Source organism: Lemur catta, chromosome 17 (assembly GCF_020740605.2).
Source record: "Lemur catta isolate mLemCat1 chromosome 17, mLemCat1.pri, whole genome shotgun sequence".
In the NCBI taxonomy this organism is placed as follows: domain Eukaryota; kingdom Metazoa; phylum Chordata; class Mammalia; order Primates; family Lemuridae; genus Lemur; species Lemur catta.
In genome coordinates this window covers 20,050,506-20,064,169 of record NC_059144.1, presented here as the reverse complement: position 1 = coordinate 20,064,169, position 13,664 = coordinate 20,050,506, and the positions used below count along the sequence as shown (strand labels likewise).

The 13,664-nt window shown below is 56.0% G+C and overlaps 1 protein-coding gene and 1 long non-coding RNA gene across 2 annotated transcripts; both read left to right on the top strand.

The window, feature by feature from the left end:
• The first annotated feature begins 5,461 nt into the window (after positions 1-5,461).
• On the top strand, positions 5,462-8,708 carry LOC123622336. Its single transcript, XR_006729476.1, has 3 exons — positions 5,462-5,992; positions 7,477-7,595; positions 7,932-8,708. It is a non-coding gene; the product is annotated as an uncharacterized LOC123622336 (long non-coding RNA).
• A 50-nt stretch (positions 8,709-8,758) lies between these two features.
• Positions 8,759-13,664, top strand: SLC32A1 (solute carrier family 32 member 1). Its single transcript, XM_045528584.1, has 2 exons — positions 8,759-9,446; positions 11,744-13,664. Exons 1-2 carry the CDS (start codon positions 9,054-9,056, stop codon positions 12,929-12,931), a joined length of 1,581 nt encoding a protein of 526 aa, XP_045384540.1. The 5' UTR covers positions 8,759-9,053; the 3' UTR covers positions 12,932-13,664.

The window sequence follows — 13,664 nt, the reverse complement described above, 5'->3', positions numbered from 1 at the left end:
ATCCCTAAATGAGCCGTAATGACTCCTGATTGCTCCTTTGTCGTTGGGCTGGCTCCCAGAGCCACTTCCATCTGAGGCTGAGAGTGCCAGGCAGACCAATGTGCGCTGCTGGTTTCCTGTTTTAGGATGAACACGTGTGGTGGGGGCTGGGAGCCCCCTGAGCTCTCAGATCCAACAGGCGGGCACAGTGAGCATGGGGTGAACACAACCATCGCACAGTGGGCAGGACTTTACAGCTGGTGACGCACTTCTCTGACCATGGGGGCAGGACCATGTCCCCATTTGACTAACGAATAACTGAGGCACAGAGAGGAGTTAGCGTATGAGATCACAGGGAGCAGACAACGGAGCCACATGAGATTTCATTCATTCATTCCCCAAATGTTTATTGAACACCTACTATGTGTCAGGCATCGTGCTAGGTGCTAAATATAAACCCAGAGCTCTTCCAGTCATGACAGCAACAATGCTAGCTAGTGTTTATTGAGCATTTACTGTGTGTCCGGTGCTTCACTACCTACGTTCCATGTGATGTGTCATCAACCCTCCCTCCAGTGCAGTGAAGTACAGTGAAGCAGGGACTCGCATGGGGCAGGAAGTGCTTCTCTCTGTCCCCATCCTGAAGGTTGGCATATGCCAAAGGTGGTTATCGAATAGTGGCGTTTGAAGAGAATAGGGACTGAGGGGCTGAAGAGAGAAAAGAGGGTCCAAAGGACAGGGGTGGCCTTCAGATGGTGACAACAGGGCGACCACAGGAGAGCTGATCACCCCTTGGAGGGTGAGGAGCCCAGGTGGACTGATGAGAATCGAACGTGCACACACAGCCACGGACTGTGCTATACGGAAAGACCCTACCTGAACATGAAGTAAAAGCCTCCTCCACATCTTCCTTTGGACTCTGTGTGTGGCTCTGCACACTGCCCAGTGTAACAATGAATGTCCCACCCTCCCTTCCTCTGCTGGGCACAGTTCTAGGATAATCACTGCTATCCCCATTTAGCAGATGAGTAGACTGAAGCAGAGAGGCCGTGAGTCACCTGCCTGGGGTCACTTGACCAGCAGCTGGCAGGGCTGACTCCAGAGCTGAGCTCTGTACCAACATCCCCACCCCCAGGCTGAACCTGGACTCAGTGGTCATGAGGACACCGGGGGCTCTTGGTACCTGGCAGGCAGTAGATGGAACAATCTCACCCCTCACTGTGAAGCTGCAGCTCCTCCCCCTCATCTCCCCCTCCCCATGTCCCAGCTCTGCTCAGAGCTATTAACCAGGTCACACTGGCTTGTCCCAGTCCAATAGTTCCCTTAATTGCCTTTTTATAGCACGTCGTACAACTGTTCATTACGCTGTCATATTTCCCCTCTAAGGCAGCAGTGGGGGAGCAGAGCTGAGGATGGGGACCCGTCCAGGTGGCAGGGGCTGTGTGCAGGGCACCAATGTGTGAAGCTTATTTTCTACTTGGTCAGAATGAATTAAACGCGTGCTTCTCATACTTGAGTAATACACGAGCCACTTTTAAAGGGGAAAAACAATCACAGCCCTCTGCCAACAATTGACAAATTATCTTTATTATGATTTTACTGAAATACGTACAAACAGAAAGCTAGGCATACACTCCTTATCCTTTTAGCTCTACACAACTGGAAAAGCAAAGACAATATATTATACCAATGTGATACAAACAAAGCTACAGAATCAGAAATTTCAAAATAACATGGATAATTTAAATGTGATGGATGGCGTGTTGCTAAAATTAAATTGCACTTGTACAGTGAACATGGTTCTTAGGCTTCGGCATTTAGCCCCCCACTGTTCTTTTGTCACAAGGCTTGTGGCAATTAAAGCAGTATTTGGTCATCCAGGAGACCTAGAATCTGTGGGTACATTTTTTTTAAATATAAAATAAAATAATATCATATGAAATTAACCAATTCTGAGAGAAAGCTCACACACCCAGGTTAGGAAACAATAAATGTCCCGGGAGCCTTTATCAACCATGCAGGTCTTAAGCCATCGTACGGGGAACAGCCGTGTGTTCTTGGTGCTGGAAAGCTCAGGACACCGGGCCCAGCCCACCAAGGCCAGACCTCACCCAGGCTTTAGTGAAATCCACAAGCTCTTCTGAGCCCTCCGGTGTGCCTGGCCCTGTGTCTCCCCACACCCTGTCCCAGGAGTTGCCTATATAGTCAGGAGGGAGACAGGAGTGGCCCAGGGTGGACATATCCACCAGTCGGTGCAGGGAGAACACTCGAGAGCCTGCGGAGATCTGTTTGGCCAGAGAGAGTCAGATTCCGATTGAAGACCCCGGAGCCCAGAGACCCAAGCCCTTCCGGCAGACTGACTTGGAGTGCTGCGGTTATAAGGACAGCTCTGATCCTGGGTTTCAATCCTGGATCCACCACTACCTAGCTGTGAGACCCTGGGCAAGTCACTTAACCTCTTTGTACTCCAGTGTCCTCATCCGTAAAATGAATATGAAACCAACCCATGCTCACGGGGATGTTGTGAGGCTTGTGGGTAATGTAACACAGGCAAAGCACTTCGCCTAGAACCGGGCAGAGAATAAGCATTTGCTAAATGTTAACGTTGACCGCTCACCTGCCTCCAGCTCTCAACAGACTTGGAAGAGAAAGAAACTTCTGGATTGGGCTCTTAGGCTGGAGGCCATGGACTTGTCATGCACTTTAGGGGATTTGAAACCTTGTGCGACATTTTGTGTGTGTTTCTTGAGAAAGATTCTGCAGCTTCACCAGATGTCCCCAGGGGCATCTTTGGTCACTGAGCTAGGTGAGGGCTGGCAGTGGCACTCAGGGTCTTAGTCTGCTCAGGCTGCTACGACAAAGTGCCATAGCCTGGGCAGCTTAAGCATCAGAAACTTATTCTCTCACAGTTCTGGAAGCTGGACATCCCGGATCACGGTGCAGCAGGACTGGATTCTGGAGAGGGCTCTTGTCCTGGCTTGCAGGTGGCGGCCTTCTCCCTGCGTCCTCATGTGGTGGAGGGAGAAAGAGCTCTCCGAAGTCTCTTCTTAAAAGGACAAATCTAGATCCTACCCTATCCTATCAAATCTAGATCCTACCCCTGTTGACATTATCTAACCTTAATTACTTCCTTAGAGGCCCTATCTCCAAATACAGGCACATTGATGGTTATGGCTTCAACATGAGTATGGGAGGGTGTCACAGTTTGGTTCATAGCACTCAGTGAGGTGGGTTATTCTAGATCTGGATGGTCTTTGACCAGCAAAGACTGACCCTTGAAGCTTCTAACTAAAGCCAGGATCACTTGCAGCTCCCCTGGCCCCAGTGACCCAAGATGACCCCCAGCAATATCCCCCTCCAAGTCCCCCTTCTCTCTGCTTGCCCATCCAAGCACCGCATACCATCTCCCCATGTGCAGTCCCACAAGCCCTGCCTGTTGCCTACTTAGATGACAACAGGATTGTGAAAATTTAAGAAAACAGTCCCCAGAGAGTGCTTTTAACAGTGTCTGGCATGCACAGAGCACTCAAAGAGGTGAGCTCTGCACCAACAGGCTCGAGGTTACAGGAAGTCAGACACTGCCCTTTCATACCCCTGGAGTCCAGGGTCATTGTTGCAGGGCTCACTGAAATCAGAGCCTCCACCCTGGCTGTCCTTCCCAGTTGTCATAACTGGTGACCCACAGATTCGCAAGAGTTCTGAGTGTTATTGCAAGGAGTCCTTGAATCTGGTTGTGCACCGCACGCCCAATATGAACAAAAATCACATCTCACACATGCCTGCACGACTGGGTTTCAGCTACATAGAAGATGATGTGAGCATAAAAGCAAATCCACTTTTGTACCCCCATAATATGCTGAAATTAAAAAAAAAAAGCAAATCCATTTGGAAGAGCTATAGAACTCAGAATTCAGAGCTGGACTTTGGCCATTGTACATGTGTTTCCTCAACCAATTATACTGATTTTCATGGGAGAAAAATGGTTTTGTGACACTGATTGAAATCAACTCATGAATGGTTATTCCATGTCTACCGTGTGCTGGGGGCGCAGTGGAGACTAAAGCTGATGTCCTTTCTGTCTCCCAGCACATTTGGAGGTTGTGTTCTCAGAAAAGGGCAGGAAACACTGGTCTAACCCACCCCATCACTTCCAGGGCTCTCCCTTTAGCTTCTCCTGGTTTTAAAGGCTGCAGAGGGCAAGGCTGGGTCCCCAGTCTCCTGCTCCCTGGCTCCTTCTCAGAGCTATCAGCAAAGAAGGCATTATCCTAGGAGCACAAAAGTCATGAAATCCAGCCTCCCTTCCCCTGTGGCAGGACTCCCCTGGACACTGTCTCTGATAGGGCATCCAGCCTCTGCCCGCACGCCTCTGGAGATGGGGTGCTCACTACCCGTGCAAGGAAAACTGCAATACATACACAGTCATTCATGTATTTTAATATGTGTTACCTGAGCTAGCAGAGGCAGCACCTATACTGTCCATGGTCTCACCTGATTTGTCCTACTGAAGGGAGAAAAATCAAGGTCTTTGTTCCATGCATGGGCTGCCCACCTGGCGCCTTCAGCCCTGCTGCCCCTCTTGTTCAATGCACCCAGGGACATGGCATCAGGAAATCGGGTTTTGGTTTAGGGCAAGGTGAGCATGGCTTTCTCCAGCTGTAGAGAAGCCTTACCAATGTCCCAGCCCCAGAATGCTTGAGGTGGGGGTAATTTATAGAGCCAGTACTAGCCCTCTCAGCAGGAAAAGGCTCACAGACAGACTTTGCTCAGAAAAGGAGGGTTCTGAGGCATAGTCTGGGGAGGGGGAGGAGGTGTGCCTGTGATCATTCAGCCCCGAAATGATGCTCATGATGTTGGCTTTCCAGGCCATTAATTCAAGGGCTCCATGCCCCCCTTCCCCCATGTTGCTGTCTGCTCTGGGAGATAAGCCCAGTTCTATTTAACCCTATTTATTCCCCCAAAGTGGTCTCCATCTCTGTTAGCCAGGCGTTTAACCCCCTGGGTACTGAAGGCATGAAAGACAGAGAGATCACACTCGTGTGTGTGTGTGTGGGGGGGTGCAATTCACCCAGACTCTGGCTCCAGGGGTCTTATCCAGAGCCCTCCTGATCCAAAATCCTGATCCAAAAGCCCTTGCTTCACAGGGCTTGGCAGGAGTCCTGGGAGCCCCTCACCTGCTCTCTCTAGGGCAGCTTGGGTCCCCCCAAGGTGGCAGGACCCTGTGTGGCCCTGGGAGGAGAGCACCCCCCACCCCCTCCCAGGCTGGGCAGCGACAGCTCCTGATCCCTCCCACACACCCTCCCAGTCCCCCGTTTCTTAGTGGCAAGATCTGGGTTCTGCCATTGGCAAAGAGGAAGGCTGGGGCACCTCTGCCTCTTTTGTGTCCTGCTGGCTGGTGGCTCAGCCTGGCACGCTTGCTTCTGTCTCCCTGCTCCCCTCTCCTTGCTCGTCCATTTTATGCCTCCCCTGCCCCTCTCCTCCCTTTGTTCTCTCCTCCATCACAGTGATCACGAAGGAGCAGTCCTGACTGTCGGTCTCAGTGTGACTCTGTGTGTGTGTGTCTGTCTGGTTTCTTGTGTCTCGGGGTTTGTCAGTGTGTGTTTGGCTCTCCCGGGGTACATCTGTCCTTGTACTGCTGTGTGTCTAAGCCTGTTATCCAGGTGACTCTGCCCATGTGGACTGACCCTCCAGTGTCTGTCCTGGTTTCTTTGTGGGGTGGGCAGTCTTGGCACAAATCTTGTGTGGTCTGCGTCGGCCTGTCCTTGACCTCTGTGTTTTGCTCTGTCAGTCTGTAAATCTACCAATGTACTTGAATCTCTATGTTGTTCCTCATTTCTTTATGCGTCTATCAGTTGTGTCATTCTGTGTGTGTGAGTGTACGTGTATGATGTGTTTCAACTCAGGGGACCAGCCTGCTGCAAAATCCTCTCATGGGGAGTGCCCCTAAAGAAGCTACTTAGGAGAATGTGGAGGTTGATGGCTTCGCTAGAGCACAGCCCAGCTTACTACCAGCTAGGTAAGTCACCCTAGTTGTCCCCCCGGGCTGCCTGCCAGGTGCTGTGCCCTCTGTCCTACTCCTGATGTCCACTCCCTTCCATCCAGGTCAGCTCAGGACTAGAACGGTAGGGATAGAGAGAGGCAGGGCAAAGACAGAAGAGTGTATCTCCCAACTCACTAGACTTTCAGATCCCATTCCTGGCTTTTTCTTGTGCACCCACTTTGCCACCACACAATGGGAAATAGCCATCAGGTATAGTAACAACAATAATAAAAATTTTAAAATAAAATAATTTCTACCAAGTATTGGGCACTTAGCATGAGCTAAGCATTTTCTATACGAGATCTTATTGACTTCCCTCAATAATTCTATCATGCTGTTATTATTTTCACATTTTAGTTATGAGGAAATGGGAGCTAAGAGGAGTTCAGTATGTGGTCCAGTGTCACAGAATTTTTCAATAAGGAGTGGGCTGCTTGGGAGCTTGTCACACCTGCCTTCAGCCTGGGAAGAGGCATTTATTTATTGCCAACAGCAGGAAAGAAGGGAAACAGGGAAGTTCCTTCCCCAACCGCTGGCATCTAATTGCAGCCAGAGGGACTGGAATCTGATTTTGAATTTCATCTCTTTAGAGAGTGAGGTGACAAAAAATACAAAACAAGCACCAGGGAGAGAAGATTTAAGGACAAAGTGAGGTCATGGAGGGCAAGGCACACGGGACGGAGCCTTAGGAGTCCTGGGTTCTAGCCTGGCTTTAACATGGGCTCTGCATGGCATTGAGCAGGATGCTCACTGCTCGGGCCTGGGTTTGCTTATCTGTAAAACCAGGAGGAAAGTGAGGGTCTGCTGGATATGCAGGTCTCTACATAGGGCAAATCTGTGGGATGGGGCGTCAGTTCTATTTCAAAACCTCTTTGGAGGATGGGATCTCTATGTTTGAGGAGGAAAAATCTCTTTCCTGTCTTTGTTCTGAGTCCTATCATGACTTGGAGTGTCTTTGTTTGGAGGAGGGCTCTATGGAGAGATTTATTTAATTTTTTTTCCTGCCAAAGTGGCTGGAGACCAGGGAGTTTCTGTCTTGGCTCCCTCCAGGCAGGAGGTAAAGGCTTTCCAGATCTCCTGGGGGAATTCAAGAGGGTACCTGGGGATGGGTGAGGAGCATCTCTTTCCAATATGGTGGATGGAGCTTCCCTATCTGGAGAGAAGCCTTCTCTAGGAGACTGAGGTGCTTGGGGTGGAAGAGGGTGGAGGGGTATAGAGAGGGAAGCCTGTCTTGTCTTGGCAGCTCCAAACTCTCTGGTCAAAGCCCTCAGGCCGCCCTACTTGTGCGCTGACGTGAGCTAATGAGAAATACTGCAGGGGAGGAGGAGGCTGGGATTCCCAGAGAGAAAGGGCCTCAGGAGACGGGAGACTAGGGACCCCTTCCTTTTTAGTGTCCCTCAGTCTCTCTGCCTACCTCCTCCCCCACTTTCAGTCACAGCCACTACTTGTCCTCCACCCAGGCTGGGACTGCCAGTCCAACCCTGCGGCTTACAGCTTGGGAGTCCGGCAAGGAGCCCATACAGAGTAGCGGACGCGCACGGAGACAACTACAAAGGGACTCACACAGGCACAAACGCAGGTAACCCCATTTGTTAACACGCATACACACGCAATCCAGCACACAAGCTCCGCAGCGGCAGACTCGAATACGCACATCACCACTCAGACGCAGAATGCACACGGTTACCAAATCGCACACTGGGAGTCTACACAGATCCAGCCCGAAGCAGTATCGGATCCAGTATCAGTCTTTGTCCCTGGATGTCTCTCTCACTGGCGCTCACACACACGTACCCCACTCAACACAAACAGTCAGGTTCTCCAGCCCGGGAGCAGGGGCCGAGCGCACCGCGCGCCTCCGCGGTGCTGGGCCCGCAACGCTGTGAACCCTTTTTCCCTCTTCGACTGCCACCAGCTGCGCCCTTCTCGGCGTGGGTATTCGCAGACCCGCCACGAAGCTGCCGAGAGGTGTCCTCCTTCCAGACCCCCCAAACGAAAAGAAAGCGAAAAGCCAACCTTTCGCCTCCATTCTGCACACATTTGGAGAGTCCTTGGTGGCGAGCGACCTGCAGAATCGCTTTCATCGCGGCGTCCCTGGACGGGCGGAGACAGCCCCGGTGACCGAGCCCCTCAGCCCGGGACTGAGCCTCCTTGAGAGAGATCCATGCCAGCCACTGCTGCCTTCGGGGAGGACTTGCAGCCAGGTTTAAGGACGAGCGATGGGTGCCAGGGAGACAGACTGACGCCCAGACGACCCGATCCATCAGAGACAGGTAACTCTGTCCTGCCGGCTTTCTGGGCGCCCAGACCAGTCCTTAGCCAGAGGATCTGGGGCCGCACAGCTCCCGGACTGGAAGGGGTGATCCGGGGGCGAGGGACTGTGAGAGTCAGCCCACCCGGCCTCCTCCCTCCCTGCGGCGGCGAGGTGGGAAGGGCCAGGATCGGAGCTTAGCACCTCCCCCAGAAATGCAGCACTTGGCCCCCCTCATCCCCGCCCTCAGCGCTCCCTCTTTCCCTTGCTCCCCCCGCCCGGCCTCCTTCCCAAGGGCGCCCTTCTCCTGCCCCCCTCACGTCTGAATCCCTCCGTGTCCCCTTTCTCTTCTGCTTGCCCCCTCCTCACGCCCCCTGCCTCCCGGTGTTTCCCCTCTCCACCCGCCGCCCCCGCACCGCCTGATTCCGAGGGGCGGGAGCGCACCGGGCTGCGCACGGGAGGGGGCGCCGCGCCAGCTTCGCGTAGCTGCTCTGACGCCGCCGCCGCCGCCGCCGCCGCCCTCCGCAGCCCAGCCTGCGCCCCGCGGCAGCTCCGCAGTGCACTAGCCACCGTCGCCGCGGCTCCGCCAGTCCCGCTGCCCGCCCGCCCGGGCCGACCCCGAGCGAGCCTCGAACGCCAGCCGAGAGGGTCATGAGCCAGAGCGCCCCGGGGAGCCGCGGGGACAGAGAGCGGAGATAGCGGCCTCGCGCCCCCAGGCCCTCACAGTCCTGCACCGCGTCCCCCGCATTCCCGGCTCCCGTCCTTTCCTCCGGTCCCGCCGCCGCCATGGCCACCTTGCTCCGCAGCAAGCTGTCCAACGTGGCCACATCGGTGTCCAACAAATCCCAAGCCAAGGTTAGCGGCATGTTCGCCAGGATGGGTTTTCAGGCGGCCACGGATGAAGAGGCGGTGGGCTTCGCGCACTGCGACGACCTCGACTTTGAGCACCGTCAGGGCCTGCAGATGGACATCCTGAAAGCCGAGGGCGAGCCCTGCGGGGACGAGAGTGCTGAACCGCCCGTCGAGGGAGACATCCATTATCAGCGCGGCGGCAGCGCTCCCCTCCCGCCCTCGGGTTCCAAGGACCAGGCCGTGGGAGCCGGTGGCGAGTTCGGAGGCCACGACAAGCCCAAGATCACGGCGTGGGAGGCGGGCTGGAACGTGACCAACGCCATCCAGGTGAGCACGGGAGTCCCAGCTCTGCCTGTGCCCTCGCCCCCAGCTCGGCGTGCCTGGCTGTGCCCCCAACTGTCTCCCGGTGATCAAGGCCTTGGGAACCCCTCTGGTAACCGAGAATCTCCCTTTCTTCAATCCCTCCCTGCCCTGTGTGGGGACCTGCGCCTCCGGGCCGCATCTCCCGCCCTGATCCACATCCCTTCCCGAAGCACCAGCTGCAGGACAGCTAGGCTGAGGTTCGGTCAGAGACACCTGTCCAACACTGCAAAAGCTAGGGAAACCAGAGAGGAAGCGGGGAGGGATGAGGGAGAAAGAAAATCAGGATTGGAGGGAACGGTATCGCCTTGGACTCTGGAATGGATTCACAGCTGCATTTTCTGACGGAAAGGAGAGGGAGAAATCGCTGAGCCGGGAGTCTCCTGCCCCGACACATACGCATAGACGCGCACACGTACATAGGCAAGCACACATGCCCACAGCCCCCCTTCCCACGAACAAACGCGCAGGCACGGGCGCACATGACATGCATCTATATATAGGCCACAGTACTATCCCCAAATGCACCTGTTTACACCCCTGAATCCTCACACACAGAAGCACATACCTGTACATAACAAGCATACACATACTCGTTTGAACATAACAAGCACATACGCACAGACTCATGCAGACAGGACCCAGCCTGCTCCTTCTGGTGCAGCCCTGTTGGAGACATACAGGCTTACACACAGGAACGCACACACGTGTGCCCACACAAGCACATATGATCTACAGAGAGCGCAGCCTCGCCCCTCTCGCCTGAAATCCCGGCTGCACCGCAAAGAGGCAGCCAGCTCCTCCGCGTGCGACCCTGGAGAGGCACCCTCCAGAGGCCAAGAACGGCCGGCTCTCTAGGCCCACCACCTCTCCCTTCGCTTCCAGCCCCCCACTCCCCACCAGGAGGCGCCAGATTCCACCCGGAGCGTGTTTGGAGCCTTTTTAACGACCCCCAGAGCAGGCAGGGGCGGGCAGGTCACGGTTTGGGGGGCAGAGGAGGCTTCAGCCCTGCAGCTTGCCTCGGCGGCGTCCCTGGAGCGCAGGGTTATTGGGGCGCAGAACGCAGGTTTCCCCGGGAGCCGGAGGCCGCCAACGGGTTGCTGGGGTTCCTGGGCTCAGCGGGACTCCACCGGTCCCTGCACCCTAGATATCCCGACCCAAGGCGCCTTCCGCTCCAGGGTCGAGCGAGATGACCTTGAAGGACAAAGGACCAGGGACCCTCGGATCCGGGGGCGTGACTGCCTTCGTTGTTGCCCACACCTTCCCCAGGGCGTCTTTCAAGGCCTCGTTCGGCAGGCCCGGAGGGAGGCCAGGGCAGGAGGCTGGAGGCTCGCAGGCCTCTGGGACCCTGGATTTCGTTAGCGTTTCTTCTCTATGTGGATTCAAACCCTACTTCCACAGCTCTGCCCGTCCTGCCCCACAGCATCTGGTTCTAGCCTCCTGCTTGACTTGGCTTTCCCGCAGCGCTCGCGCTTTCCCGGGGGCTCCTCATCCTGCCTGCCTCTGCCACTTCCACTCAGTAATCCGCCTCGGGGTCCGCCCCGACGCAACCCAACCCAACTGGGGCCCTGTCCTAAGATTCCGGGTTTCCAACCCCGCCTCCTCCCTCCCCGCGCCCCATTCCCCAAAGCCCTCCACGTTCCCTCTGTGCTTGCCGCCCCTGACTTCGCTCCGCCTCCAGCCCCTCTTCCTCTCAGCCCTATCTTCCTTCCCTCCCGCTGCCGCCTTTAGCGTTTCCTTCCTGGTTTGGCCCTTAGACGTCCGCATTTCCCTCCTTAGCTTCCGTGCACCCCGTTGCAGCCCCACCTCACATCCCGTGCCACTCTCCCAGGGCTCAGGCCAGGCTCTCTGCCCTTCTTAGCGCCCTTTTCCCACCCCGCTCCCTCCCGCCTCTTATCCTCCCTGGTCCCCATGTCTGGTTCTGTCCCCCGAACCACCCCAAGTACCTCCACATCCCCTTTCGCTCCTGTGGCTGCTGCTCCTTATTCTCAGTCTCCTCCCCATCTCCCAGCCATGAGCGCACTTTTCCTTCTATCCTTAAATACCTCCCTCTCCACCTTGGACTCAACACCCAGGCTCGGGGTTAGGCCCCCTGCACTCCCCATTGCAGCCTACTCTTAACGTCGCCTCCCTGGTGGCTTAGGTCCAATTCTCAGTCCCCTAAACGCCCCCTTCCGACCACAGCTTTAAGCCACGCCCCCAGGTCCCCTCTGCCGCGGCGCGGCCGCTGAGCGCCCCCGTCTGGTTGCCTCTCCGCTCCACAGGGCATGTTCGTGCTGGGCCTGCCCTACGCCATCCTGCACGGCGGCTACCTGGGCTTGTTCCTCATCATCTTCGCCGCTGTGGTGTGCTGCTACACCGGCAAGATCCTCATCGCGTGCCTGTACGAGGAGAATGAGGACGGCGAGGTGGTGCGCGTGCGGGACTCGTACGTGGCCATAGCCAACGCTTGCTGCGCCCCGCGCTTCCCCACGCTGGGCGGCCGCGTGGTGAACGTGGCGCAGATCATCGAGCTGGTGATGACATGCATCCTGTACGTGGTGGTGAGCGGCAACCTCATGTACAACAGCTTCCCGGGGCTGCCTGTGTCGCAGAAGTCCTGGTCCATCATCGCCACGGCCGTGCTGCTGCCTTGCGCCTTCCTTAAGAACCTCAAGGCCGTGTCCAAGTTCAGTCTGCTGTGCACTCTGGCCCACTTCGTCATCAACATCCTGGTCATAGCCTACTGTCTATCGCGGGCGCGCGACTGGGCCTGGGAGAAGGTCAAGTTTTATATCGATGTCAAGAAGTTTCCCATCTCCATTGGCATCATCGTGTTCAGCTATACGTCGCAGATCTTCCTGCCTTCGCTGGAGGGCAACATGCAGCAGCCCAGCGAGTTCCACTGCATGATGAACTGGACGCACATCGCCGCCTGCGTGCTCAAGGGCCTCTTCGCGCTTGTCGCCTACCTCACCTGGGCCGACGAGACCAAGGAGGTCATTACGGATAACCTGCCCGGCTCCATCCGCGCCGTGGTCAACATTTTTCTGGTGGCCAAGGCGCTGTTGTCCTACCCGCTGCCATTCTTCGCTGCTGTCGAGGTGCTGGAGAAGTCGCTCTTCCAGGAAGGCAGCCGCGCCTTTTTCCCGGCCTGCTACGGCGGCGACGGGCGGCTCAAGTCGTGGGGGCTGACGCTGCGCTGCGCGCTGGTGGTCTTCACTCTGCTCATGGCCATCTACGTGCCGCACTTTGCGCTGCTCATGGGCCTCACCGGCAGCCTCACCGGCGCTGGCCTCTGCTTCTTGCTGCCCAGCCTCTTCCACCTGCGCCTGCTCTGGCGCAAGCTGCTGTGGCACCAAGTCTTCTTCGACGTCGCCATCTTCGTCATCGGTGGCATCTGCAGCGTGTCCGGCTTCGTGCACTCGCTCGAGGGCCTCATCGAGGCCTACCGAACCAACGCGGAGGACTAGGGCGCAGGGGCCAGCCCCGGCCGCGCTCCCGCGCTCGCTCCTCCTCCACCCAACCCACCCCCACCAGCCTCTTGCGCCCTGCCGCCGCGCTTGGGAAGCCAAGCTTTAAACATCTCTGGTTCCTAGTTTCTGATTATTAGGGGATGGGGGGGGGAAGTGGGAGGGGTTAGGGATTCATGATCCGTCGCGTCTGCGTTTCTGTTGTCCTTCTTTTCCATAACACCCTGGCTGGGGAGGGGGGTGGCGGGGCGCATTTGTGGGCAGGGGTTTCTGTCCTTCCAGGAGAGACCCAATTTGGTTCCAGTCACCGAGGGGGGTGGGAAGGGAGAGAGAAGGGGTGCAGCTCGCAGGCGCGGAAACTTGACCTTGGGGGGACATTTCACATCCATCCCGTGCTCGGAATCTACAGCGTCCAGCCATTTCCAGCAAGAGCGCTTCCCATTCCGGAGACGGTTCAACCCTGCAGCGGAAAAGGCTGACCGGGAAATCCATTTCGGGTGGGAGATTTTCCTCCAACTAAGCCAGGAGGCGAGAAGCCGCGGCGGGGCCAGCTTGCCTGCCGGTTTTCAGGAATCCAAACTCATCTTGTGCAATTTATCAGGTTGTGGAACTGTTCTACTGTGCGTGTGGTGTGCTCGTGGTGAATAAGATGAAATGTATTATCAGAAAAAAAATCTATCTAATTTAGAGTGCGGTGCATAATTATAGCCGCAAATAAAGAAGAAACAAAGGC

Excerpts from the sequence above, each read along its gene's own strand:
- SLC32A1 (XM_045528584.1), top strand. The coding sequence starts at position 9,054 with ATGGCCACCTTGCTCCGCAGCAAGCTGTCCAACGTGGCCACATCGGTG. Across the intron at positions 9,447-11,743 it reads ACGTGACCAACGCCATCCAG|GGCATGTTCGTGCTGGGCCT; the intron begins GTGAGCACGGGA and ends TCCGCTCCACAG.